The sequence below is a fragment of the Lynx rufus genome, unplaced genomic scaffold (assembly GCF_022079265.1).
Source record: "Lynx rufus isolate CCGP_SWC_20201006 ecotype Redwood Valley unplaced genomic scaffold, mLynRuf1.p SCAF_10, whole genome shotgun sequence".
NCBI lineage: Eukaryota > Metazoa > Chordata > Mammalia > Carnivora > Felidae > Lynx > Lynx rufus.
In genome coordinates, this window is record NW_025814824.1 from 61492625 (window position 1) to 61519833 (window position 27209).

Here is a 27209-nt window from a genome sequence, read left to right on the forward strand (position 1 = left end):
AAATAAAAATTAAAAAAAGTACAAGTGGTTAACATAGACTAGGAAGTATATACATGTAAACTCTATTAACAAAGCAAAAGATATATTTTACATTTAAAAAAATGGATGGAAGGGTGTCTGGCTGGCTCAGTTGGAAGAGCATATGACTCTTGGTCTCAGGGTCCTGAGTTCGAGCCCCATGTGGGGTGTAGAGATTAAGTAAATAAAAACTTACAAAAATGGATAGAGATAGATATATATACACAGACATATACTAAAATGTGAATTGTTTGGGGCTAGTAAGGCTAAAGAAAATTTTTTTTCATTTTACTTTTGCTCATCTATATTTATACTTTTTTTTTTTTTTTGCATGCCATTTGTATATATTATTGGCCTTGGAATAAGAAGGCAAGCCAAACTTCTTTAAAAAAAAAAAGACTTAACACTTATGATGAGCACCGAGTAATGTATAAAATTGTTTAATCACTGTACTATGTACCCGAAATTAATATAACACTGTATGTTAACTATACTGGAATTAAAATTTAAAAACTTGATTTAAAAAAAGGACTTTTAAGACATTAATGAGAGTTTTTCCAGATTATTTTTTTTTAATTTGTTTATTTACTTATTTTTGAGAGAGAGAGAGGAGGAGGAGGAGGAGAGGCAGAGAGAAAGGGAGGAAGAAAATCCCAAGCAGGCCGTCAGCACAGAGTGTGGTGTGGGGCTCAATCCCACGAACTATGAGATCGTGACCTGAGCCGAAATCAAGAGTCAGATGCTTAAGTCACTGAGCCACCCAGGTGCCCCAGATCATTGGTTCTTTTATTAGTGACCTGAGAGTGATAGTGTGGATGTCCTGGAATGTTGGTGGTCACTGGCTTTATTTAGACGAGGCTGAAGAGCAGAAGAGTAAGTGGATGTTGTCTGACCTGATGATCACGAAAGGGGGGCCAATGGGAGAAGACTAAATGATTTATTTGTTCTGGGTTTGAGCCCTATGAGCTGCTGGAATGAGGCTCTCTGACTAATGGGAGTAGTGGCCAAGTGCATGAAATGGGGAGGATTAGGAAATTGTGGATGCCACCTTCAGTGTTTTTGCTATTGTTGATGTTTATTTCATTTGAGGCCCTTTTTCAGGAAAGCCATCATCTGGCCTTGGTCCCGTCGAATTGGCAGCTGTCATTGCTGGACCAGTCTGCTTCGTCTGCATCTCACTCATGTTAATGGTTTATATCTGCCATAATCGTACTGTCATTCACCATCGAGTGCCAAACGAAGAGGATCCTTCCTTAGATCGTCCTTTTATTTCAGAGGGCACTACGTTGAAAGATTTAATTTATGATATGACAACATCGGGTTCTGGATCAGGTAACGTACTTGTTTTTCCTTTTTCCTAAGAAGTCTTTTAAAGATTAACTGTATTATTTATTAGTTGGCTAAGCCAATTGGCGTATTGTGTTTAAAACTTAAGATAGTGTAAATACTAATTCCAGCTTTAAGGCCAGTTAAGGTCTGCGGCTAATTCATCGTAGATGAATTAGAATGTACTTTTAATGTTGAAGTAAGTTTGTAAGTCATCTTCATGTTTGTATAAATTTCAGAGCTTTCTCACCTTCTTATGACTCCCATGAGATAGAAAGAATAAGGACAATTAATTTCTTAGGAGTGAGGCTGAAGTTCATAGATGTTCAAATGATCTGTAGCTACCTACTCTATTCAGGATTGTTTACCAGCTTTATTTTGATGTTTGAAAGCAAACATGGCAGAAAATGCTTTTGGAATTTTTAAGGTTATTTGCTTTTTTAACATATGAAATTGCTGTCCTTAGCTCAGACCTAGTTTTTTTGTTAAACGAATGGTTTTCTCACTTTAGAAAAATGTCTAACCACCTTGTTATTTAATATAGCTTTATGGATCCATGACCTCTGTGATGTTTGCTTTTCTCAGTTCCATTTGCTGATTCTTGTGGTTTCAGAAGTAGACTGGCTAATTGCCAGAATCATCTCTTGAAGTGGATTTTGGTATGGCAGTACTTCATGTTTAAACTGAAAGGGATTTATTTTTTCAGTTGCATGAGCTTGAAAAGACACTGAGAGAGGAAGACCCCTGTCCTCTATAATAGTATAATTTGACACTGGGCTAGGAATCAAGAGATCAAGATTCTGGTGCAAGTTTTGTCGTTGGTTGGCTCTTTGACCTTGGTTAAACCGTATTTCTTCTTTTGGGCTTCTATGTCCTCATCACAAATTTGGAGCAGATACTGAGAAACACTGTCTTTTGAAAAGTATAAATCAACTTCAGATAAAGCCTGGATTCATGGATAAAATTAAGATTTGAAAATATATATGATGAAAATTCACTAATTTTATAATCAAGTAACTAAAGGAACATTAAAGCAGAAGTTGTGATTGGAGTAGGAATAGGACTGAAGCATGAAATCTCATCTGATACCAACGAAATTTCACACTGTGACAAATGTCTGTTTATTTTAAGGAAATGAATATAGATTTATACGCGTATCTGTTTATTCATTTAAGCGCGAGGAAACCGGCTTCTTGGCCTGAAGTCTTCCATGGACTTTGGCCATATATATTCAGTAAGTGACTTGTGTCCATGACACTAGTACACACACAGGCTTGTGCTGCGACTCAGGTCTCTCAAGGCAGCCTGTAGGGACCTCTGAGATCGTTGTGAGCAGGGGGGCAGTGAGAGGTTGGACTGAGATAGAGCAGCCTTGGTACTGAAGTGTGATAGTCTTTGGGCCGGAGTGCTAAGAGGAATGGAGAGAGCTTGTTTTAAGGCTTCTCTGGGGTTTTCCACTGATTCTGAGTATAGTCCAGAGGGTTCCCAAGGAACATCTGGCTCATTCTAGAAGTCACCCTAGGCCAAAAAACTATGATAAGCAAAGACCAAAGTCACAGAAAATCAGAGTGGCTACAAATCATTTGGAATTCATTCCTTATTGCCATACTTCCTGCATAGCCGTAATGTATCAGGCCTCAAGGGGAATAAGCCCACCTAAAGCATTAGAAGAAGTTGCTGTCTGCATGGCAGCTGATTTCTGAATAAGAATACATTTATTAACCTTTTAAGATACAGACATGAAGTAAAGAATGAAATTCTTCTTTTTCCATTTTATCTGTATTTCTAGATACATCGGGAACTACAACTCTGCTGTCTGAAACTTTCTTTCTCTCCTTTTATGCTCCACCCTGCAAAAACTGGTCTACACTGTTTGCTAGCCCTGTGGCTTTGGGCAGTTAGCTGATGTCTCATGCCCAAGTTATTTTATCTTTAAAATGAAAGTAATGAACCCTGCCCTCTGCACGTCATTGGATTGTTGTGAGGTTCAAATGAGACAAGATGTTCTGATAAATTGTAGTTAGGTCCAAATGACAGGTGTTACTCTTATTGGAAAGGTATTTGGAAGAAGAATCTGACATGCAGTATAATTTGCTGCATTACAAAAAAAAACTTAGTTGAAGGCCTCCTTTCCCTGTCATAGTTCATTATGTGCTGAATAGCCTCCAAATTTATTGAGACAGAAGCTATCTTATGTAGAATGATAGCAGAAAATGCCACTCGTTTACCTTCTATTCATTATAAAGCCTTAGTCTCATGCATGGGACTCGTGACTGTGAGTAAAATGCCTTTACATAAAAGCCTTTTTAGCCCTTTCACTCACTGAGAAAAGATGAAACTAATCATTTCATGTTATGAATTCATATGTTCATTATTCAGTACCATGACCATAATGGAGGAAAGGCCTGATCTCTGTTTCTCAAAAACTGTGTCTTTAACTTGGAAACCGTGGGCAGCTCTACCCCTGAAGCTAGCCTGATCCCTGTTGCGTTCATCTGAATCACAGGCTGTATGTGGGCCCTTATTTAAGCTGTCATTAGATTGTAAACTATGTGTGAGCATGTGCATGTGTGCCAGTTTGGGGAAGAGACTAAGTCTCTTAGGCCACTGTTCATTATGTCTTGTTCATGCTTATGGTCTCTTAGAATGTACATGGTTGTTCCGGTCTCGTTTTTCTCGTTTGCTGCATGTGAAGCTGCTTGGACCCTGTCTGCATATTGACGTTTCTCACAAGCATTTCTAAGGATACAGAAGAGGAAAGCAGATAACATAGAGATTTGAGTTAGGCCTGTTTCTTTTTCTCTTTAGAAGAAAATTATTACTTTTTAAAAATGCTCACTTATTCATACGGGTTGTGGTAACTAAATATAGATAATATGACAGATCTAGATTTGGTTTTGAATTTTAGTTTGGGATCTAGAATGCAGTGATGATGGGGAGACAAAAACTTTCCCCTTTCTTGACTGTATCGTTTACATGAGGCCTGAATGTGTTAGACGTTTTCATCCTTCCCATTTGCAGTTCCCCTTTCTCTTTTCTCCTTGCCTTTTTTTTTTTTTTTTAAAGTTTATTTGTCTGTTTTGAGAGAGAGAGAGAGAGTAGGTGAGGGGCAGAGAGGAAAAGAGAGCATTGCAAGCAGGCTCCAAGCTCAGTGCAGAGCCTGATGCGGGACTCAGTCCCACAACTGTGAGATCACGACCTGAGCCGAAATCACAAGCCTGCCATTTAACCAACTAAGCCACCCAGGTGCCTATCCTTGCCTTTCTAACTCCCAGAGTGGCTTCATGAAGTTAACTCTTAAGTATACTTTATATCTTTAGACGTGTGACCCCATTCAAAGGCTTTAAGAAAATCTTGTGAATTAGTATCTATACTAAATAACATAACTAAGAATTGATTATTCATAATATTTAAAGAGCTCCTTGATTTAAATAAGAAATTTTCACAGATCTATTTTTAGCTAGCAGCCTCCTTATCAACAAAAACAATTGCTTATAATTAGACTGCTAACTACTTTGCAATAGGTGGGGAGGATAAAGAGCAAGGAGAGAAAAGGACCCATTTGAGAAACTTCTAGATGAAAAGAGGAAAAACTTTCTGGTCACTTTAAAGCAAAAACTTAATGTTCTGATTAATAAGCATTTTATACTAGGAAACCAAGAGAGCACATATTTTCATTAACTATCATTGGATTAATTTGGTCTACCAAGCAATTCTGAATATAGATTATAAATTACATAAATTTACGTGTATAGGTCATATAAATAAAATACAGTGTAGAACATAGTTTATACTGGTATTTTTACTGTTAGGGTCAGTATAATTTAAGATGACATTTCCTTAGTCCATAGGGGATGTGATATTAAGTGAATTGGAATAGTTTCAAATACAGTGTTACTTAAATGTTGTAGATAGTGATAAATCCTTTTCTGTAGATGAGTGAGTGTGGCAATATTTTAAAAATACATATTTTAGAGTAGGGCATGTTCAGATGGTGAAATAATGCCAATGTCCCATCACCAAGTTATAAGTTACTTGGCATCGTTCTTTAAGATACTAATGTTGCCTAGGCAGCCAGTTCCTAGCAAGTAAGTTGCTTGTCTTGAAATGATTCCTGTGATAATTTTTACTGATTTATTAAAACCAGTATGGATTGGGGCGCCTGGGTGGCTCAGTCAGTTAGGCGTCTGACTTCGGCTCAGGTCATGATCTCGCGGTCCGTGAGTTCGAGCCCCGCATCGAGCTCTGTGCTGACTGCTCAGAGCCTGGAGCCTATTTCAGATTCTGTGTCTCCCTCTCTCTCTGACACTCCCCCGTTCATGCTCTGTCTCTCTCTGTCTCAAAAATAAATAAACGTTAAAAAAAAAAAACCAGTATGGATTGTACATACTGATTTTATGTTTCTTGTGTTCACATACTTTTCTTCTCCCGTCAATAAAACCATTACTACATTTATCCTTCTAAGATAAGATCTTTAAATTACTTCTCCTCATTCCCCTCATGGGCCCTTTTCAGAAATTTTTAATAGTTCCTGTTTTATCCACAGCTCTCATTGGTCGTCTTGGGCTCAACATTCAGTACTCATCATACTCTTGTGGACAGCTTCCCTTCTCTTCCATTGCTTTACCATGTCCATCCCCGTCTGTGTGTCCAAGCTGGTTCTGTAAACATCCATTCATTTTCCTCTTCTACCTCTGCTTGAATATTCCTCCTACCTAAATTCTTAGCTCCTCTTATCCTTTGGTCCTATCCCTTCTGTAAAAGACAGTCAAAATTCAATTTAGTGTACAAAGTCTACCTGGACCCTCTAGGCAGGAGTTTCTAGATTCTTATATTTATTATTTTCATTTTAAATATGAATTGTTTTTGTAAATAAAGTCTGTGTCTCCCAGTGAGACTGTAAGCTCCTTAAAGATAGAGCTGTAAGAGTTATTCTGTTCCTGAGTCACTCTTTAATGCCTATGCTTATCTTTAGGTTTACCATTGCTCGTTCAGAGAACAATTGCAAGAACTATTGTGTTACAAGAAAGTATTGGCAAAGGTCGATTTGGAGAAGTTTGGCGGGGAAAATGGCGAGGAGAAGAAGTTGCTGTCAAAATATTCTCCTCTAGAGAAGAACGCTCGTGGTTCCGTGAGGCCGAGATTTATCAGACCGTAATGTTACGCCATGAAAACATCTTGGGATTTATAGCGGCAGACAATAAAGGTCAGTAACAGTTCCTTCTCCTTTGAGTAGAATGAAATCTACTTGAGCCTTTCCACAAATATGGCTACTAAACATTGTCAGATTTGGTGAGAAATCAATGTTTGCCATACAGATTAGACCCGTTAAGTCAAATAGAATATATTAGAAGCCTTTAGAAACTGGAACTTCTTAAAGATTTTCTTGACTCTTGACTACATGTTTCTAAATCTCTAATTGTTTTTATAAAATATAAAGAGCAATGTATATTTTTTAAAAGCGATGTTCTTTTTTTCTAGGCAGTTAGTTATTGAGTATAGTCATAACATAGAAAAAATTTTATAAACTCTGGTTGCTCAAAATTGAGATAGGATAGAGCCCAGAGATCTGTTTCCTTTAAATTTCCTCATGACTGTTAGGGCATTCTGATCTATACTAATGACCGTATTTATAGGAAGAGTGAAAATAACTGCTCAGTGTATTTTGTGTTTTAAATTGCCAGGGGCTAAGTAGCCTTTTAAATAAATAAAATAAACTTTTAAATAAACTCAGTTAAATAGAGAAATAGTTTGTCCAAGACCACCTTGCCTATTGGTGATCATTCGGATGCTTTCTTGCCTGTGGCACAGATCCGATGCCGCAGGAAGCAAAGAAGCCACGTCAGTGGAGAGTCAGAATGAGTGTGACTGCAAGCAGTGGCTTCAGAATGTCCTTCGCCTACTGTCTTGGCTTCAGTTACTACTGTCGTGTCCACTGTTCCTGCTTCCGTAGCTTCATCAGAGACTTGTGTTAGAGCTCCTGTCATCCCAACCCAGAATCAGATGTATTTCCCAGCTTTCCTACTTTTAAAAAAATGTTATCATTTTCTTGTTTAGATTGACCAGAACCATAGTCCTCTTTTTCATCCTCTCCCTTCCCGTTTTCCTCAACAGTATTTCTTCAGAATATTAAGTGTTGATGATTTTTCCTTTTGCTTCTCTGTATTTTCAAACTTATTTGCAGTAATCATTTATTACTTGGGTTGTTTTGATTTGTTTTTAGTTTTCAGTTATAGAAATTTTCCGGTATATAGAAAAGTGAAGTGAGTAGAGTATAATGAATGCCTGTCACTTAGCTTCAACAGTGATTGTTAGCTCATTTCCTCACATTTGATCTCTGATTCCACCTCCTGCCTCTGTCTGAATTATTTGAAGCCAAAGACATGATAATGGATCTTTTCTCTATAAAAATTTTTAATTTTCATCTTTAGATTAAGGAATCTTTAATGAAACATGACCACACGACCATTGTCACTTTTTAAAATGTCATCAGGTATCTAGTCACTTTCAAATTTCTGCGGTTGTCTTTTTTTTTTTTTTTTAAATAATTGGTCATTCACTTTACGAATAACTTGAGTTCACACATTGCACTTGTCACTTTGTGTCACTTTAGTCCACACAATGCGTTTGGTTGATAATGATCTTAGATTTAAAATTGCTTAAAACTTAAACTTAAAATTGCTATGTTCCCTCTTAATCGTTTTTTTCTTCATGCAGTTTATTTGTTGAAGAAACTGGACTGTTTGTCCTGTCTGGCTCATTCTGGACTCTGTTGATTGAGTTTCCATAGTATCTCAGAACTTGCTCCTTGTAGTTAGAATTAGAGACTGAATCTAATTACATTTTATTGGTTTCTTGGTGATATTGTATACCTTCCTGTATATTGTATACTTCCTATGTATCACATCAGGAGGCATATAATGTTTGATAATCTCTTGTTTGTGACTTAGGGGTAGTGATGGGTGTGATGGATGTGGGCAGTGATTTATCGGTGGTTACTACCAGTTCCGTATTACTTAACTTTAAAACAGATAAACAAAAGCAGTGATCATTGTTTGACCAAGGCCTTCATTTTCATTTTCTTCTGCCTTTTACGTCATTTAGCTTCCTCTCCAACCCTTAAAAGGACTTTAAAAATAATGTTCCGTGACTAGATTTTCTGTCATTTCTTATTTCTTAGTAGTTGTCTTTGTTTTCTAAAACCCTTCTACTGATTCCTATGAGAGCTCTATGTCTATGAACAATAATTGCTCCTTTGAAGAACTTACCCACATGCATAGTTTCTAACTTGGCTGTGGTGGTTGCTTTCAAATCTGTATTTTGGGGCTCTAAACGCACCCAGGCCCAACCTGTTTTAGGCGTATTTCAAGCTGCAAACACACTGGCACACGGTGCCCTTGCTCTGTGCCCTGGCCTTTCTCGTCCCGTTTGCTCAGGCCGCAGCCAAGCTTGTGCTGTCCTCTGGTGGTCAACATGGGAACTGGCTGCCCCTGCTGCATCTTCCCTGCCCTCTCCTCTTTTCTTTGTCAGGGGTTAATGGACTTTGCCCAGAACCTAGTCCATCCACCCCAATTCCCTTCTCCTTTATCCTTATCCCCCTGAGTTAGTTAATTCCACCCGAGACAATCCTTTATATTGCTCAGCCTCTTCCTTCTCCCTCTTCTGCCTTTCTTGCTAATTACCTCAGAAAACCTCCCTTTCTTCCATCTGCCTGTGTTCCTATTTGTCAGCCTTTCAGAATTCAGTCTTGATTAGTAAGTATGCAGATCAAGGTAGTGATGCATCTGTGTCAAAGGAAAGAAAAACGTGTAAGTTTGAATAGAATTCATTTGTACAGTTTATGAAGAACAGTTTATAAAGAACTAGTGTCATGAATATCTAAATTCTTTTGGAAAGTACCCAGAAATCCCCTCTAGAATCTTCTGAAAATACCTTTCTTATTCTCTTCTAATCAGAGTTGCTTTCCTTCAAGTAAAAACCTTCAAAATATAGATGCTGTTTTATGTCAGTTGTGTGGGTTTTTTTTTTTTTTTACAACCAGTAGGGTAGGAAACATCACATTTACAAAAATTCTTTTAATTTTTCATTTTTTAGGGGGAGAGAGCGAGCACAAGTGGGGGAGAGGGGCAGAGGGAGACAGAGAATCTTAGGCAGGCTCCATGCTCAGCATGGAGCCTGACGCCGGGTATGATCCCATGACCCCAGGATCATGACCTGAGCTGAAATCAAGAGTCGGACCCTCGACTGATTGAGCCACCCAAGTGTCTCAGGAAACAGGAAACTGCCTATTTTAAGTTCTTGTGTGCCATGAGTTACACTAACTGCTTAACTAATTATCTTATATTTTAAATTTTAACACTTTTGCAAAAGTAAGGTATTCTTAACTGTGTAAAAGAAGAAACAGAGGCTCATTGGTTACAAAACTTATCTGAGGTCACATAATCCATAACAACGAGGCCCTGGCTTTCACTCCAGGTCAGAATGACTCCAAGCCTGCATGTTTTACTGAATTGTGCTACCTCCTAGTATTGTCGTAATGCGTGATTTCACGAAATATGTGATTTTCTTGCTACTTTTAGGTTAAATAGGCTTTTGTGGACCAGCCTAGCCCGGAAGCCTAGCCAGAATCTTTACCATGATTCCCATGGGAAAACACATTTCAAATCCATGTATCAGTTTACAAGCAACCTTTTTGGAATACATATTACTAGTTGTCAAGGTTCAGAATCACCTTATGTAAAACTGGGTTCAGCCCTAGCTTTTATCCTCTGGACGTTTTAGTTCCTGTCTCTGCTTTCCCATGTGTCAGTGGGAAATACCACAATTTTTATATTTTTTTGTAATCTGTAAACCTTGGGTTCATAATCCTCTTATCTGGCTTCTTTGTGAACTGAAGTTACAGTCTGTGATAAAGCTTGCATTTCTTCATTTAAGCTCACAGTCAGTTTTGTCCTGTACTATTCCATTCCTACTGTGGCCACACTAGGCTCCAGATACTTCCCATCTTCCTTCCTCTCATTTCCCTGCTCCTTCCAGAAACAACCATTGAGCACCTAACCTGAACCAGACATTTTTCTAGCCACTAAGGAGTCCCCGCTCTGTTACTGTCTGTGTAGGTTCAAGGTCACCATTTTGGAACTATGACTCCTTATCTCTTAAATGGGATTAGTTATCCTTGCCTTATCTCAAGACTAGGGGGCTTACTCAGAGTATCTGAAAGATATGTATATAAAAGTATAAGACAGACAAAACATGAAGGAAATAATATGCACACTTACGGTACCATCATCATATGTTACAGTTGTGGATTTCAAGAGTAAAAAGAGTAAAAAGTGGTAACTTTTGAATTGATAAATCTTAAATGTTCTACAACCCATCTGAAGCATTGTTGTTCTACTCTATAGACAACGGTACATGGACTCAGCTCTGGTTGGTGTCAGATTATCATGAGCATGGATCCCTTTTTGATTATTTGAACAGATACACAGTGACCGTGGAAGGAATGATAAAACTCGCTTTGTCCACAGCAAGTGGACTTGCCCATCTTCACATGGAGATTGTTGGTACCCAAGGTAACTCCAAGTAATTCTGTTATTTAAGCTTTAAATTCCCCTGAATCTAATGTCTGTTAGAAAATTTTTGTGACAGGTCAGCCTAAGTGGAGATGTTTAAAATGAGGTTTTAAATGAAATTATTTTATCTTTCTGTTGAAAATCTCAGGTGGAATTAGCAATGTAGGAATTTGTTTAGAGATTCTCTAGTCATTGTGGCACCACTGACGTGTTCGTGAGTTCTTAAAAGTGGCATGTAGTCTTGTGATTTTGAGGATCTTCATTTTAGAATTAAAGTCTAAAAGAATGTATTTTTATGTATAGTATCAAATGTAATGTGAAAGATGCTTTATAAAAATTAACATGCTATCTAATATTATCTGGCCATCTAATAATTATATATAACCCTGAGATAAGGAGACTGCATGAGACAGTTTATAGTTGAAAAATTTTAGTTACGAAATTGTTGTGGTATGATTTTTATGCCACGTAGGATATCAGATGCCAGTATCTCTCTGTCCTGTAGAGATTCTACACTTGCCATCACTCCGCACTTTACTGCACACATGCTATTTCACATCTTAGCCTCATCTTTGTAATTATTATTGTTGTTGATTGTACCAGCTCCACTGAGTTATAATTCACGTATCATACAATTCACCCATTTTAAGTGTATGGCTCAGTTTTTAGTGTATTCACAGAGTTGTGAATCACTGCAGTCAATTTTAGAACATTTTTCATCACTCCGGAAAGAAATACTGTGCCCATAGCAGTCGCTCCCCATTTCCTCCCAAACTCCTTAGTGACTGGCTTCTTTCTCTTAACGTATTTTCAAGGTTCATCCATGTTGTAGCACATATCAGTGCTTCATTCCTTTTTATGGCCAAATAGTATTCTGTTGTTTGGACGTACCACATCTACCCATCAGTTGATGGACACTTGGGTTGTTTCCACTTTTGGCTGTTGTGAGTAATGCTGCCATGAACATTGGTGTACACTTTTTTTATTTTATTTTTTTGTGTGTGGGCATATATTTTCAGTTCTCTTACACAGTGGAATTATTGGATTATATAGTAATTGATGGTGTTGGGGCACTGCCAGACTGTGACGATTTTTTCTGAAGTGGCTGTACCGTTTTACATTCCTGCCAGCAATGGAGGAGGGTTCTAGGGTTTCCACACTGTAATTATGATTTTTTAATAGCATGTCTTCCAGTGGTTAGTATTAAAGGTTGTGAATCTAATACTGAGTACATTACAGTTGGGAGGTAGATGAAGTGATGTAGATATTTGGTTCTTAGACTGAAATATCAGTCTGTGACTAGAGTTCTGTAAATAATTCATGAGATGTCAACAAACTAACGTCTTTAACCCCTAGGCTTCGAGTTGTTAGACTTACAGTTTTTGAGCACCATCTTTTAGAGAATCTTATTTTCTCTATGTTTTTTGAAGAAATGTGATTTCAGCAACTTTTGGTATAATGACTTGCTTGGGGTTGTTGAGTAACTGTCCAGGTATTGTGGGTGATGTGGGCTGAGATGCTTTGACACTGCGCTGGGACAGGAGTAGAGGCTTTGAACCTAAAGGTGAGAATTGTGACTGGTATCACCTTTTAAGTAATCACGTTTAATTTTTGTTTCTTTAGGGAAACCAGCCATTGCTCATAGAGATTTGAAGTCCAAGAATATCTTAGTAAAGAAGAATGGAACTTGCTGCATTGCAGACTTAGGACTGGCAGTAAGACACGATTCAGCCACAGATACGATTGATATTGCTCCAAACCACAGAGTGGGAACAAAAAGGTATACTTGTGAATAGTATTTAATACCTTCTGAAATCAACTTCTTTTTCATTGCCTTCTCATTTGTATATACGTATCTTCTGAAACTCAAACCTGTACTTTATTAGATTGCCCACAGGTAGAAGATCTCATGGTCTTGCCTGCTCTGAAGCCAAGGTTACCTGACTTTAAAAGATGCCTGCTGATGAAAGGTGGCCCTTCCAGAATATTATCATTAGTTATATTAATTATAATAACAATATTAGCTGACGTTAATAGGCTGCCCAGTATGTGCCAATCATTTTAATGGGTCTTGTATATATATATCATCTCAGTTAATGCTCTCCTTATATGCTGTACTGTAGCTAGCCCAACCATTTCCTTATTTTATTATTTTTAAAAAATGTTTATTTATTTTGAGAGAAAGAGAGAGCAGGGGAGGGGCAGAGAGAGAGGGAGAGATAGAATCCCAAGCAGTCTCTGTGCTGTTCGCACAGAGCCCAGCATGGGGTCCAATCCCACAGACTTCAAGATTGTGACCTAAGCCAGAATCGGGAGTCAGATACTTAACCAGCTGAGCCACTCAGGTGCCCCCATTTTCTTATTTTTAGTTCCTGAGAATACACCTTTCTTTCTTCCTCAGAATTTTTGCATGTGCTGTTTCCGTGATTTGTCCTCACCCTTCCTTTCTCATAGGAAGCCTTTTCTCGACAGTGAAGTGCCCTTACCAAGGGCTCTCAGCAGGCTGAACCTGGACGGTTAAGGCACTTAGCACATTGTAATTCTCCATTTATCTGTCTGTATATTCCACTGGATGGCAAGCTGCTTGAGAGCAGCCTTGGATTCCCAGTATCCGTTACAGTGCTTAATACAGAGCAGGTCTTCAGTAAACATTTGTTGAATCCATGAATTTCAAAAGAACATAACTAGGTAGGTGTCCTTGTCCTCATTTCATAGATGAGGAAACAGCCCCATGGAAGTTAAATAATGAGGCCAGCCTCATAAGGATGGTAACCTGAAGAGCTGAGATTTGAACCTCGGCCTTTCTGACCCAAAAGGCCTTACAATATCACAGCATGTTGCCACAACATATGTTCACACTACTGCCTCGGCTTTGGATAGAGCCAAGCTTCATTCTGTCTCACTTGTATCTGTGATTTCTGGATTCAACAGGGACTCTCAGAACTTTTGACTTAGGGTCCAGGACAGTGGTTGCTGCAGATCAGGTCTTCGTGGATCCTGATCTCTAACTTTAGTAGGCTTTTTAAAACTTGAAAACCCTACAATGTGGCATCAATAGGAGGACTGGCGGGAGCCTGGGTGGCTCAGTTGGTTAAGTGTCTGACTTGATTTTGGCTCAGTTCATGAGTTTGAGCCCCACATCGGGCTCTGCACTGACAGTGTGGAGCCTGCCTGGGATTCTGTCTCCCTTTCTCTCTGCCCCTCCCCCACTTGCTCTCTAAAAAATAGGAGGACTGGCATTCATTTTCTCCTATTATTTTGTTCCCTGGATTATGTCTTCGTCCTTCCTTTCATCCTCTTCTAGTGAGAAGATTTCTAGATTAAAATGTATGGTCCCTGCATAGTACTTGACAAAGTAGGTGGTATATGTTAGGACATTTATAATAGTCATGGTTATTATATGTGTGTCTTTCATTGGAAACTAAGATCATTAAGGCAGATAGCATGAAATTGCTGTTTCAACTTTTCATGGGATTTAGTTGACATCAGTAATTTTCAAATCAGTATGGATATTTAATATTTTTGAGGGTAATATGATTTTAGTTATGTAATATTGTATGTATATGTCCATATATAGAGAGAGATATCTGCAAGGATGTTGATCAAAGTGTTAACACTGGGTGGTAGTAATGGAATGATTTTTTACTTTGTACTTTATGAACTTTGGGAAAATTTCTATAAGAAGTGTGAATCATTTTAAAAAGTAGCAGAACCATGCTAAAAGGGAAGAAAAATCTCAGAGGTAATTCTGGTAATACTGATTTATTTTATTTTATTTTTTTAATTCTCAGGAGAAAAAAAATCTATGAAAGAGTTCAAAAGTATTGTGGCCACCATTACATAAAGTAAAATGCTGACTTCTTTTTTAGGTACATGGCCCCCGAAGTTCTAGATGATTCCATAAACATGAAACACTTTGAATCCTTCAAACGTGCTGACATCTATGCAATGGGCTTAGTATTCTGGGAAATAGCTCGACGATGTTCCATTGGTGGTAAATTTCTCCCCCTCCCCCATTAGTTTGTCATGAACAGAGAAGCTGTTCAGGGATAGCCTTGTTTTTTTTTTTTTTTTAATTAAAAAAATTTTTGTTTAATGTTTATTAATTTTTGAGAGAAAGAGTGTGAGAGGGGGAGGGACAGAGAGAGAGAGAGAGAGAGAGAGAGAGAGAGAGACAGAATCCAAAGCAGGCTCCAGGCTCTGAGCTATCAGCACAGAGCCTGACACAGGGCTTGAACCCATGAACTGTGAGATCACGACCTGTGCTGAGGTCAGACACCTAACCGACTGAGCCATCCAGGTGCCCCTAGCCTTTTTTTATTGAGTGTGATTACACATATCAGCAGTGATCACTGAGAGTGCCAAAGAAAATAAAGGAGATAAAATCTGTGGTGAGAGGAAATGACATGACACACTTATTCTGTATTCTTTTTCTATTTTCCATTTAAATCTTGGGAAGCATCAGAAACCAAGCCCTTGTTATCTTGACATATAGTTATTTAGAGTGGATGACTACTTGAGAGGCCACCCAGGAAGCTGTTTCTAAATTATAACTGGGTCAAACTCATTTTCCCCCCTGAGATTGTGGGTATTTTGTCCAACTTCATAGCTGGAAGTTACAAATACAGAATACAGTTATATCACCCTTACACTATGTTTTAAACTAAGTTTTAACTTAGGTTTAGTTTTAGATTGAGAAACTCCCATATTTACTTGAGGAATAGTTTCTTATCCTTGGGGGCCCAGGCTTGGTTGAGACTAAGGTCTCAAGTTTATGTAACAGTAAGAAGGGGAGCATGTCTCTTGTAGCAAAGAGGACAGATCCAAGTAGAGGTAAAGGACTTGCACCTCCGATTTGCTTGTAGGATTTACATCTCCGTGGTAGAGTGTAGATCCCTGTGCCAAGTGAGAGGGTAAGCGCTCACAGAATAAAAACTCTCATTTTTTGTACCATAGAGTTCTATAGGAAACTGTCAATCTGGTCAACATAGCTCATGGTTAACCATCATCAAAATAGCCTTTGATGGGGCGCCTGGGTGGCTCAGTCAGTTAAGCGTCTGACTTCGGCTCAGGTCATGATCTCGCGGTCCATGAGTTTGAGCCTCGTGTCAGGCTCTGTGCTGACAGCTCAGAACCTGTTTCAGATTCTGTGTCTCCCTCTCTCTCTGACCCTCCCCCATTCATGCTCTGTCTCTGTCTGTCTCAAAAATAAATAAATGTTAAAAAAAAATAGCGTTTGCTGATCCCATGGTGATATTTAGTTGCAAACTTACTGGACCCAGTACCAACTCAGAAAGATGGGTTGTTGATGCAGATGTGGATGAGACAGACCAAGCCATAAGCACTTAGCTAATTCATGAATGGAACCCTGAATAGGACTCTCAGGTGTTCCTTTTCTGTCTGGACAAAGAATGGTCTGGCATTATCAATAAATTCTTCAAAATTATTGTTGTTGTTTTTAACCAATATAGGAATTCATGAAGATTACCAGCTGCCTTATTATGATCTTGTACCTTCTGATCCATCAGTTGAAGAAATGAGAAAAGTTGTTTGTGAACAGAAGTTAAGGCCAAATATTCCAAACAGATGGCAGAGTTGTGAAGTGAGTATTTCTTTTGGATACTATACAATTTTCTAAACTGTTTCTGCTTGTTAAGTGGAAATTTGCCTCTTTTTTTTTAAGGAAAATAGACACAAGAATTTTCTTCCTTCCTTCCTTCCTTCCTTCCTTCCTTCCTTCCTTCCTTCCTTTCTTTTTTTTTTTCATGGCAATTAAACCAATGAGTGAAAAACAGTTTTCGTGTTCAATCTCAAGTCCATCAAAAGGGCCATGGAACATTTGCAGAGGCTGTCAGTGTATCAGAATAGTGTTTAAATTGGGGCGCCTGGGTGGTGCAGTCGGTTAAGCGTCCGACTTCAGCCAGGTCACGATCTCGCGGTCCGTGAGTTCGAGCCCCGCGTCGGGCTCTGGGCTGATGGCTCAGAGCCTGGAGCCTGTTTCCGATTCTGTGTCTCCCTCTCTCTCTGCCCCTCCCCTGTTCATGCTCTGTCTCTCTCTGTCCCAAAAATAAATAAACGTTGAAAAAAAAATTAAAAAAAAAAAGAATAGTGTTTAAATCTACCAATGAACCAAGGCATCTGCATTTTATTTTATCTACCTATTTTTCTATCTGTCTTTTACATGGAGTGTTTAATCCTAATGCACTTACCGGTCTGGTTGAATTTAAGTTCACCATCTCTCTCTCTCTCTCTTTTTTTTTTTTTTGATAAGTACATTCCTTAATCTCTATCACCTATTTAACCCATACCCCCATCCACTGGCCCTTTGGTAAACATCAGTTTGTTTTCTGTAGTTAAGAGTCTATTTCTTGGTTGTCTCTCATTTTTTTTCTTGTTTTGTTTCTTAAATCCACATACGCGTGACAGCATATGGTATTTGTCCTTCTCTGGTTGACTTATCTCACTTAGCATTATATCCTCTAGATCCACCCATGTTGTTACAAATGGCAAGATTTCATTCTTTTTTGTGACTGAATAATATTTATCCATTGGTTGCTTCCATAGTTTAGCTATTGTAAATAATGGTGCAATAAATGTAGGGGTGCATGTATCCCTTTCAATTAGTGTTTTTTGTAGTTTTGAGGTAAATACCCAGTAGTGCAATTCCTGGATCGTAGGGTGGTTCACTTTTTAATTTTGGGGGGAATTTCCATACTATTTTCCAAAGTGGCTACACCAATGTGCATTCCCACCAGTAGTGCAAGAGGGTTCTTTTTTCTTCACATCCTCACCAATGCTTGTTTCTGGTTTTTTGATTTTAACCATTCTGACAGGTGTGAGCTGATAGCTCATTGTGGTTTTGATTTGCGTTTCCCTGATGATGAGTGATGTTGAGCATCTTGTGTTTGTAGTCATCTGTATATCTTTGAGAAATGTCTATTCATTTCTTCTGTCCATTTTTTAATTGGATTATTTTGGGGGGTATATAGTTGTATCAGTTCTTTATATATTTTGGATACTAACCCTTTATCAGATATGTCATTTAAAAATATCCTCTCCCATTAGTTTTGTTGATTATTTCCTTTGGTGTGCAGGTTTTTATTTTGATGTAGTCCCAATAGTTTATTTTTGCTTTTATTTCCCTTGCCTCAGGCGACATATCTAGAAAAATGTTGCTACAGCCAATATCAGAGATAATTACTGCCCATGCTCTCTTCGAGAATTTTTATGGTTTCAAGTCTTACATTTAGGTCTTTAATCCATTTTGAGTTTATTTTTGTGCATGATGAAAGAAAGTGGTCCAGTTTCATTCTTTTGCATGTGACTGTCCAGTGTTCCCAACACCATTTGTCTTTTTCTGATTGTGTATTCATTCCTGCTTTGTTGATTAATTGGCCAAATAATTATAGGTATACTTCTTGATTTTCTGTCCTATTCTTTTGATCTCTATGTATCTATTTTTAGGCCAGTACCATACTATTTGAATTACTACCACTTTGTTATATAAGTTAAAATCTGGAACTGTGATACTTCCAGTTTGGTTTTTTTGTTTTTGTTTTTGGTTTTCCTTCAAGATAGCTTTGACTGTTCAGAGTCTTTTGTGGTTCCGTACAAATTTTAGGATTGTTTGTTCTAGTTCTATGAAAATGCTATTGGTATTTCGAGAGGATTACATGAAATGTATAGATTGCTTTGCGTAGTATAGACATTTTAACAATATTTGTTCTTCCATCCCATGAACATGGAATGTCTTTCCATTTCTTTGTATCATCTTGAACTTCCTTCGTCAGTGTTTTATAGTTTTTAGAGTATAGGTCTTTTACCTCTTGGGTTGAGTTTATTCCGAAATATTTTATTGTTTTCAGTGCAATTGTAAATGGGATTGTTTTCTTAATTTCACTTTCTGCTGCTTCATTATTAGTGTATGGAACTGCAACAGATTTTAAAAAATTTTTTCAAGTTGATTTATTTATTTATTTATTTATTTATTTTAAGAGAGAGAGTGTGAGTGGGGGAGGGCCAGAGAGAGAGAATCCCAAGCAGTTTCTGTATTGTCAGTGCAGAGCCTGGTGAAGGGCCTGATCCCACGAACTGTGAGATCATAACCTGAGCTGAAATCAAGAGTACTTGGAAGTATTCATGCACTCATTAAGTAGAGCACATTATTGAACAGATGGCTTTTTTTTTTTTTTTTTTTTTTTTTTTTTTAGAGAAAGAGCGAGAGCATGAGCATTAGCTGCGGAGAGGGGCAGAGGGAGAGAGAGAATCTCAAGCAGGCTCCATGCTCAGCGTGGAGCCTGACGTGGGACTTGATCCCACGAACCTGGGATCATGACCTGAGCTGAAAACAAGAGTCAGAAGCCTTAGTTTTACTGAGTCACCCAGGCGCCTCTAAACAGATGGCTTTTTAAGCATGAGGAAAAGTTAGCAGTTAACATTAAGAGCACACATGCAATTTGCTGAATTAATGCCATCGCTGTCATTTTTGTTTTTTCTCAATTTGATTAGTTTTATATGTACTTTATACTAATTCAGTCTTTCACTTTTCTAGGGTTTTATGAATCTCCTCTCAATAGTTGAAACACAGTAAGAACATGAAACTGATAGAATAACTGAAGAAATGTCTTGCAAAATCTTCTGATACTTTCCAGTCTGGACTTATAGTTCTCTAGGCCCACTGTGCAGCTTTCCCCTTGGGATATCCCTCACCTTTGGTCCTGGGATTACCTTTCCCTTTGTTATGGTGAATATTCTTTCCTGGCTGCATGACTTCCTGTTTCTGGTTTATTCAGGTTCCTCCCTCTTTTAAGTCTCTGCTCAGACGTTACCTTGTTATACCCATTTCAAATATCATCTTCTTTCCCTGGCATATTTTATCTGCTTCCCTAAATGATGTTTCTTTGTAGCACTTACCACTGCCCGTCCATGTATTTTACTTACTTATTAATTATATGCTTTGGCTCTCTAGAATGTGAGCTTTATGAGGGTAGGGATTTTGTCTGTTTGCTCGCTATTGTATCCCCAGTACCTAGGATGGTATCTGGTAGATGGTAGGCTGTCAGTAAATTTATTATTTTGTTGAATGAGTATATGTATGTGATAGGAACTTGATCCTTTTTATCTGGAAACAAATGTTCATTTCTAGAAAATGTCCCTGAAGTATTTCTTTGATTTGTTCTCTTCCATTTTCCTCCATTCTTTTTTTTTTTAAGTTTATTTATTTTGACTGTGAGAAAGCACGAGTGGGAGAGTAGCAGAGACAGAGAGGGAGAGAGAGAATTCCAAGCAGGTACTGCCCTGTCAGTGCAGGGCCTGATGTGGGGCTTGAACTCACAAACCATGAGATCATGACCTGAGCTGAAGCCAGGCACTTAACCGACTGAGCCATTCAGGCACCTCCTCCTCTGTTCTCTTTCTTACAGTCTACTTATGAATGGTAGACCTCTTGAAGAGGCCTTCTAATTTTCTTGTCTTTTCCTCCATCTCTGGTTTTTTTCTACACTTTCCGGGAGGTTTATCAACTTTTATCTTTTTTTATCAGGTTTATTTTCCAATTCTTCTGTCAAGTTTTTCCAAAGTCAAACAAGAAGCAAAAAAACGATCAATGGTAAATCTAACATGAACATTTTCTTTTATCTCCTTAAGGATATTAATGATAAGTTGTTGATGTTTTCTTCTCTGTACAACTGTTTTTTCCAAGTTGCTTTGTTCTGTATCAGCTTCTGCATTCATATTGCTTTCTCTGGTGTCTAATCAAACTCCTGCTCTCTTCATGTTTAAAAATAGGATGCTAAAAGCCGATGGGAAGCTTTGTGCACATGAAGGGAGCTTATCACCTGTGATCTTTAGGGTGATCTAACTGGGTTACTCGCTTGGAGAGCCACTGATGGCAGTATCTTCAGGTCTTTCCACTTGGGCTCGCATTCCCCAGAGAGGACTCTTACAGTCTCTTGCCTGGAGGAGTGTCTACAGGTTGTGGCCTGTGTTTTGGGGAGAAAGCTTATGGTCTTCTCATTTAGTGAGTTGTCAGTATGGAACTTTGCCCCCATGTTCCCCAAGTCAGAAATCTCTGCTTTACCCTCTCAGGTACAAATCTCTAGTCTTTTGCTGGTGGGGGGCTGCAGTCACCCAACTATGTGATGCTCAGGGAGGGGCAAGGATCTGGGGTTCCAGCTCTTTTGGCTGATCCTATTTTTAGCTTGCACTTTACCTCAGAGGAACTCAGTGCAGTCAATTCCTCGGTTTTTGGGGGCGTTTCAGTGTGAGTCAAGTTCCTTATTTGCCATGTACAACTCTGGTTTAGGATTCAGATTTTTTAGGTCTGCTAATAAGTAAGTCACCCCTTGTCCATCTGCTTTCCAGCTGCTGACAGCAGTACCCTACTGAAGGGAATTGAGGAGGTTTCTATTCATTTGTTATTACAGATAATGCTGAAACAAACAAAAACTTGAACGTATGTCACTTGGAAAGAAACTGTACAGAGTCAAGATCTAATCCAGATGAATGGAAAGTGGTGCATGCGTTAACTATAATTTTTCTTCTATTTTCTTGCAGGCCTTGAGAGTAATGGCTAAAATTATGAGAGAATGTTGGTATGCCAACGGAGCTGCTAGACTTACAGCTTTGAGGATTAAGAAAACATTGTCACAACTCAGTCAACAGGAAGGCATCAAAATGTAGTTCTGCGGCTTCACCTGAACTCTGCTTTTCTTCAGATCTGCTCCTGGGTTTTAATTTGGGAGGTCAGCTGTTCTACCTCACTGAGAGGGAATAGAAGGATATTACTTCCTTTTGCGACAGTGTAATAAGGTCAATGAGAAACTCCCCAGGATTTCTTTGGACCCAGGAAACAGCCATGTGGGTCCTTTCTCTGCACTATGAACACTTCTTTCCCAGGACAGTTACAAAGTGTTGTGTAGTCTACCTTTATTTTTTATTAACACAAAACTTGGTTGTTGTTTTGTTTTTTTAAAGATGATTGCTGATCTTAACTTTAGGTTAACTCTGCTGTGCTGAAGATCATCTTTAAGGGTAAAGGAGCTGGATTGTTGAGTTACACGAAACATTTCTTATTTTTCAAGAAAGTGATTTTATTCCTGGTTAGTACATTCTCAGAGGATTCTGAACCACTAAAGAGTTTCCTTGATTCAGACTTTGAATGTACTGGTCTATAATTTTCAGGATCTTAAAACTAACACTTATAAAACTCTTATCTTGAGTCTAAAAATGACCTCATATAGTAGTGAGGAACATAATTTATGCAATTGTATTTTGTATACTATTACTGTTCTTTCACATATTCAGAACATTACATGCCTTCAAAATGGGATTGTACTATACCAGTAAGTGCCGCTTCTGTGTCTTTCTAATGGAGATGAATAGAATTGCTTAAAGTCTGTGTGTCTTAAAACCTGTAGTATTTTAATTCAAGAAGTTTATTTATCTGGGTAGCCCAGACTTTCTCTGTCTAGTTTTTTGGAGGAATTTTTGTAGTATGTCATTTGGTAGTCCATTTTGAAAATGCCTTTCTCCTACCAAAATGTGCTTAAACCACTAAAGAAATGAAGTGGCATTAATTGGTAAATGTTATCATGGTCATATTTGAATATTCTCACTTCAAGCTTTTGCATTTAAATTGTGTTGTCTAAGTATACCTTAAGTCAAGTGGCACTCTAGATGCTTATAGTACTTTAATAATTTAAAACTTGTAGCCTACAGACTAATTTTTCTAAAAGGGAAAATTTGTCTAGCTGCTTGTGAAAAGTTGTGTGGCATTCTGTAAGCCATTTTTTTCTTTATCTGATCAAAGACAGTGTTATTTTTTTAAGAAATGAATTACATTTAAAATTAGGATATGGTTGATGTTAAATAATAGGTTTTTTTCTAGGAAGGTAAAGGTAATTAATAATTTGAATAGCTAACAGGTGTGCAAGAGAGTCACATTCGTCATGTCGGAGTCAGTGTTCAGTGGGCTTTCTGTCTTTGTAACTAAGGTCAGAGTTCGTGTGGTTCTGGAGTCTCACTACCCTTTGAAGAAGGCAGCTTCTAATTCAGTCTTTCCCTCCGTGTGTGCATACTGTGCACAAGTGCTTAATCTCCATGGTTATGTAACGAGTTCAGTACACCCTTGATTTTTGGGAGTGGTAGCTAAAGAACATTCTGAGTATAGGTTCTCCATTTACAGATGTTTTTAGTCAAATTAAATGTCTCAAGCAAACTCGTCATGGTCTTCACATTAACTTGAAACTAACTTACAATAACTGGTTTTTACTTCCAGTGCTAAAAGTCCTTTAGGGCTTTTATAATTTTCAGAGTTCTCTTTATCACTGTGATCTTATTCTGACGGGAGAGAAAAAACTATCATAGCAATGAGGCAAGACATTGACTTTATACTGCTATCAGTTTCTAAATGAAAGGGTCAGAATAACCTTTACAGTATTTTGGTCAGTAAGAGATAGTGGCCATTTACACTGACTGGGCTGCATTCTGATAATGTCTTATCTCTTATACATAGAATAAATTTGAAAGACTATTTGGTCTTAAAGCCAAAGTAATTTTAGAATGAATGACATATACATAGGAATTTAGTGTCAATTTCATGTGTTTAAAAACATCATGGGGAAAATGTGCTTAGAGGTTAATATTTTGACTCCAAATCTGAGTTTTTTCTGTAGTTGCCATGATTTTAATTTTGTCAAAGCAAATGAATGAGTTTGAGGGGTTTGTTTTTATAAATATGTTAGATTTCCTGTTTAATAAACTCTAGCTCTGTGATTATAAGTACCTTTTTTTTTTTTTTTTTTTTTTTTTTTGGCCATTTCTAAGCCTACCAGATCTGCTTTATGAAATCCAGGGGACCAATGCTAAAACTATTTTTATATAATTTTAAGAACATACCAAAAGTTCTTGTCTGATTTGAAATTGTGATACATAATTTCTCACTTTCCTATAAGGTAAAGTAATCAACTTTTACTGAAGATAACCTTTATTGAATCAAAGATTGAGTTGCAGTTATACTGTTCTTGCCTAAGTGAATAAAATGTACTTTTGGGGAGTCAGGGAATTTTTTTTTAAAGTTGGAGTTTAGTTCTAAATTGGGTTTATTATTGCAGCAAATTCCTTTTTTGGCTAATGAGTTTGATAAACCCCATTTGGCTAATATTGGAAACGGAAGTCACTTAAAAGATGAAATAGATCCTGATTGCTACGGCCATAACTGCAGATAAGTTTAACTAGAGTGTTAATTTTGTCACTCAGAAACACAAGCCTTTGTTTATGCTGCCTGTCTTCAGACGTTCACCTTCCAAGATTAAACTTGGCTTAAAATGTACCTTCAGACCAGTTACCTGTCCACGTCCATTTTGTCAGTACCCCGGAGGACTGGGGATGAGGGAGGTACGACCCAGTGGGGCACAGGTGTCCCCGGTCCTTCCTTTATAACTTCAGCTTAGTTTTCTCAACCGGCCTTCCTGCTCAGAGATCATTGCCTTGCCGCCACCATGCCCTGCCCATATCCCCTCAGCAGCCTTTTGACTGAATAGCTGCTTTTGGTATCTAAATGGTTGATGGAAACGTAGGACGTGCTTCCATTTCTTCGAGTCATGGGGTGTTGCTGGGAGGGCTCTCCCAAGTTTGGAGATTGGGTGGGTGATGGCCCTGCTGGCTGCCTTGTTGTGACTTCAGTTATGGCCAGGGAGTGGGAAGGCAGCAAGGTGGCAGTATGGCAATAGGAGTTGTGCCAGAAGCAGTGGCCGATCCTACCCGCTATAGGACAGAGTAAGGTCTGAAGAAGGGAGCCTGTGATTCTGCTGTAATGATAATGCTCAAGAAGTGCCTCGAGTCAGTGCACAGTGCCATGGCCGTCAAGATTTCCAAATTTCAGTTCTCCTTACGACATTTAGTGATCAGCTCATGCGTGAGCTACCTTCTGTTCCCCCTCTACATCGCGAACTGTCCCACTTAGACTGTTTTGTGAAACAAGATGGCCTATTGCCAATTAAAATGCAGAACAAAATCAGTATTCCAGTAGACCTGTCATATCAATAGTTTATTTTTATCCTTGCACTGAAAGAGTGATTATAAGTCAACTGTTTCTTTTTGTTTCTTGACTGTGGCAGTGTTCTGGCTCCAAATGATGGAATTTCCAAACAGTGGTTCTGTTACAGCTTGGCAGGAAATGCCAATTCAGATATTTTTGAGATCCTAAAGAATAGGTCTGGACATGTAATCTGTAGCTTCTTGAGTGTGATTAAGAACGCTGAAATACCCACGGGCCCCTTCCGGCAGTGCTGGGATTCTAAGTCATTCTGAGGATTGTCAGTACATTCAAGCTTTTCCACACCATTATGCAATCTTACTTGTAATTGTAAACTTCTAAGAATGTGGTTAATAATATTCAACCTGTTTCTTAAAACTTAAAAAGAACTTAAGTGAATTTGTTTTTATTTTTTAACAAGATTTATGAATTGAATATCGTGAACCGTGTTTTGATATCCCTTTTTCACCTTGTGCCAATGGAATGGGGTGTTTGATATTTCTTTCTATGTCAAGGAGATGCTTCAAAATGTCAATTGCTTTAAACTTAAATTACCTCTCAAGAGACCAAGGTACATTTACCTCATTGTATATATAATGTTTAATATTTGTCAGAGCATTCTCCAGGTTTGCAGTTTTATTTCTATAAAGTATGAGTGTTATGTTGCTAAATTACTCAAATGGTACTGTATTGTTTATATTTGTACCCCAAATAACATCTTCTATACTCTCTGTTTTCTGTATTTTATTGTATTCGTGCAAAATTCTTTTGGCTTTTACCAGTGTAACCTCTGCCCTTTCGGATGTGTACAGAAAATGTCCATGTAAATTTTCATTTAAGTTGAATGATTTTGAGAAACCTATAAAGAGGAAAGAAAAACAAAGACGACAGTTCCCCAGAAGTTTTTAAAAATTGTATATTGTATTTGTAGTAATATTCTGAATGAGCTGTAAATAGGAAGTAGAAGAGCGATGCTTATGTCGGGTCCTAACACTACAGTAGAGAAGTGGAAGCAATGCAAATAAATGACTTTTTTTTCCCAAGTGCTAGTGGCATCATTTAAAATAAAGTACGTGTATTGGACTGAGCCATGCTGATAGGAAATGCAGTTGCTATAGACAGATACTAGAATCTTTGGATTATTCCTCAGTACAAGTTGCAACATGGTAATGGGGCTGAGAAGTGCCCACCTGCCTTGAAGGTGCATCCGTGGCGTCCTCCCACATGCGTGGGGGTGCCTGATCTGTCAGGGGATGGGATGGACCTGCCTCCACGTGAACTGCTTATTGTCTCTCACTCCGCAGGTTTGCTAACGTTTTGTTAAAGATGTTACTATTTTGATTCTCAAAGTTTTTTCAGTGATTTTCAAAGGAAATTGAGTGCATCCTCTTTCCTAATTTAAGGCTTTGTGAGAATTGGCATTTTTTTTTTTTTAAGTCAGTTTGAACAGTTAGTATGCTAACTCGGCCGATAAGGAAACTGAGAAAATAGCAGTGGAGAGAGGTGATGTGGCCCCAAACTCTTGACTAACATTGAGAAAGGTTTTATGGATTGGATTGTTCTTGTGTTAAACACTGTCACTTCAGTTCAAAGACTGGATTTAGGGATTTTTTTTTCATTCTCTATACTAAAGAAGACACATTACCAGGATGTAGCGCTTTTATTGAAAGATGGAAAAAATAAAGTTATTTTTAAAATACAGATTCAGAGAAACAGCAGAACTAGCTTTATACTGGTCTCTTCTATTTTGGAAAAAGTGTTTTTACATATGTGGCCTCCCGGACATATCTTGTAGCTCTTCACCGTCTGTTTGGCTTTACCGTTGAGGATTTACAAAAGAGTGGGGCTACTCTGAAAGACAAGAAAATCTTGATGTTATAAAAGGTAAGGCTGTGTCATGCAGGGCTCAGCCCTGCACATTTTTTCAGAATTGGGAAAGAAACTATATTAAATCATTATGGAAAAAAAAAAAAGGATTCTTTATGAGAGCTAAAGAGAAATAGAAAAAGTAAGAAACTTAAGAGAACTATTTTCTTTCCTGTTAGAAGGAATAGAATTATAAAGGGGGGTTGGCAACTTAAGTATTTCAAAAGGGAAAGGGGAAAGAAACCATTGACAGAGGGTACAGAAAAATAGGAAGTAAAGGAGAGTATTGGCATGGACCAGTAATGAAATGTGCACATGTCATAGGCAGCACTAAAACACTGGGATCTTGATGTTGTGGTACATGGTGTGCAGGGAAGTCTAGTTCTTTGTTA

General features: G+C 38.1%; 1 protein-coding gene across 3 annotated transcripts in view; it reads left to right on the forward strand.

The window, feature by feature from the left end:
* Nucleotides 1-25994, forward strand: part of TGFBR1 (transforming growth factor beta receptor 1) — a 57592-nt gene extending 31598 nt beyond the window's left edge. For 2 of the 3 annotated variants that reach the window (XM_047066932.1, XM_047066916.1), the window contains 7 exons: nucleotides 1108-1350; nucleotides 6320-6550; nucleotides 10749-10916; nucleotides 12540-12696; nucleotides 14786-14910; nucleotides 16388-16518; nucleotides 21471-25994. In XM_047066932.1, the coding sequence (XP_046922888.1) occupies nucleotides 1108-1350; nucleotides 6320-6550; nucleotides 10749-10916; nucleotides 12540-12696; nucleotides 14786-14910; nucleotides 16388-16518; nucleotides 21471-21596 (1181 nt within the window). In that variant the 3' untranslated portion in view covers nucleotides 21597-25994. The remainder of the gene's footprint in view (nucleotides 1-1107; nucleotides 1351-6319; nucleotides 6551-10748; nucleotides 10917-12539; nucleotides 12697-14785; nucleotides 14911-16387; nucleotides 16519-21470) is intronic. The other variant, XM_047066924.1, reaches the window with a different exon arrangement.
* Nucleotides 25995-27209: the final 1215 nt, after the last annotated feature.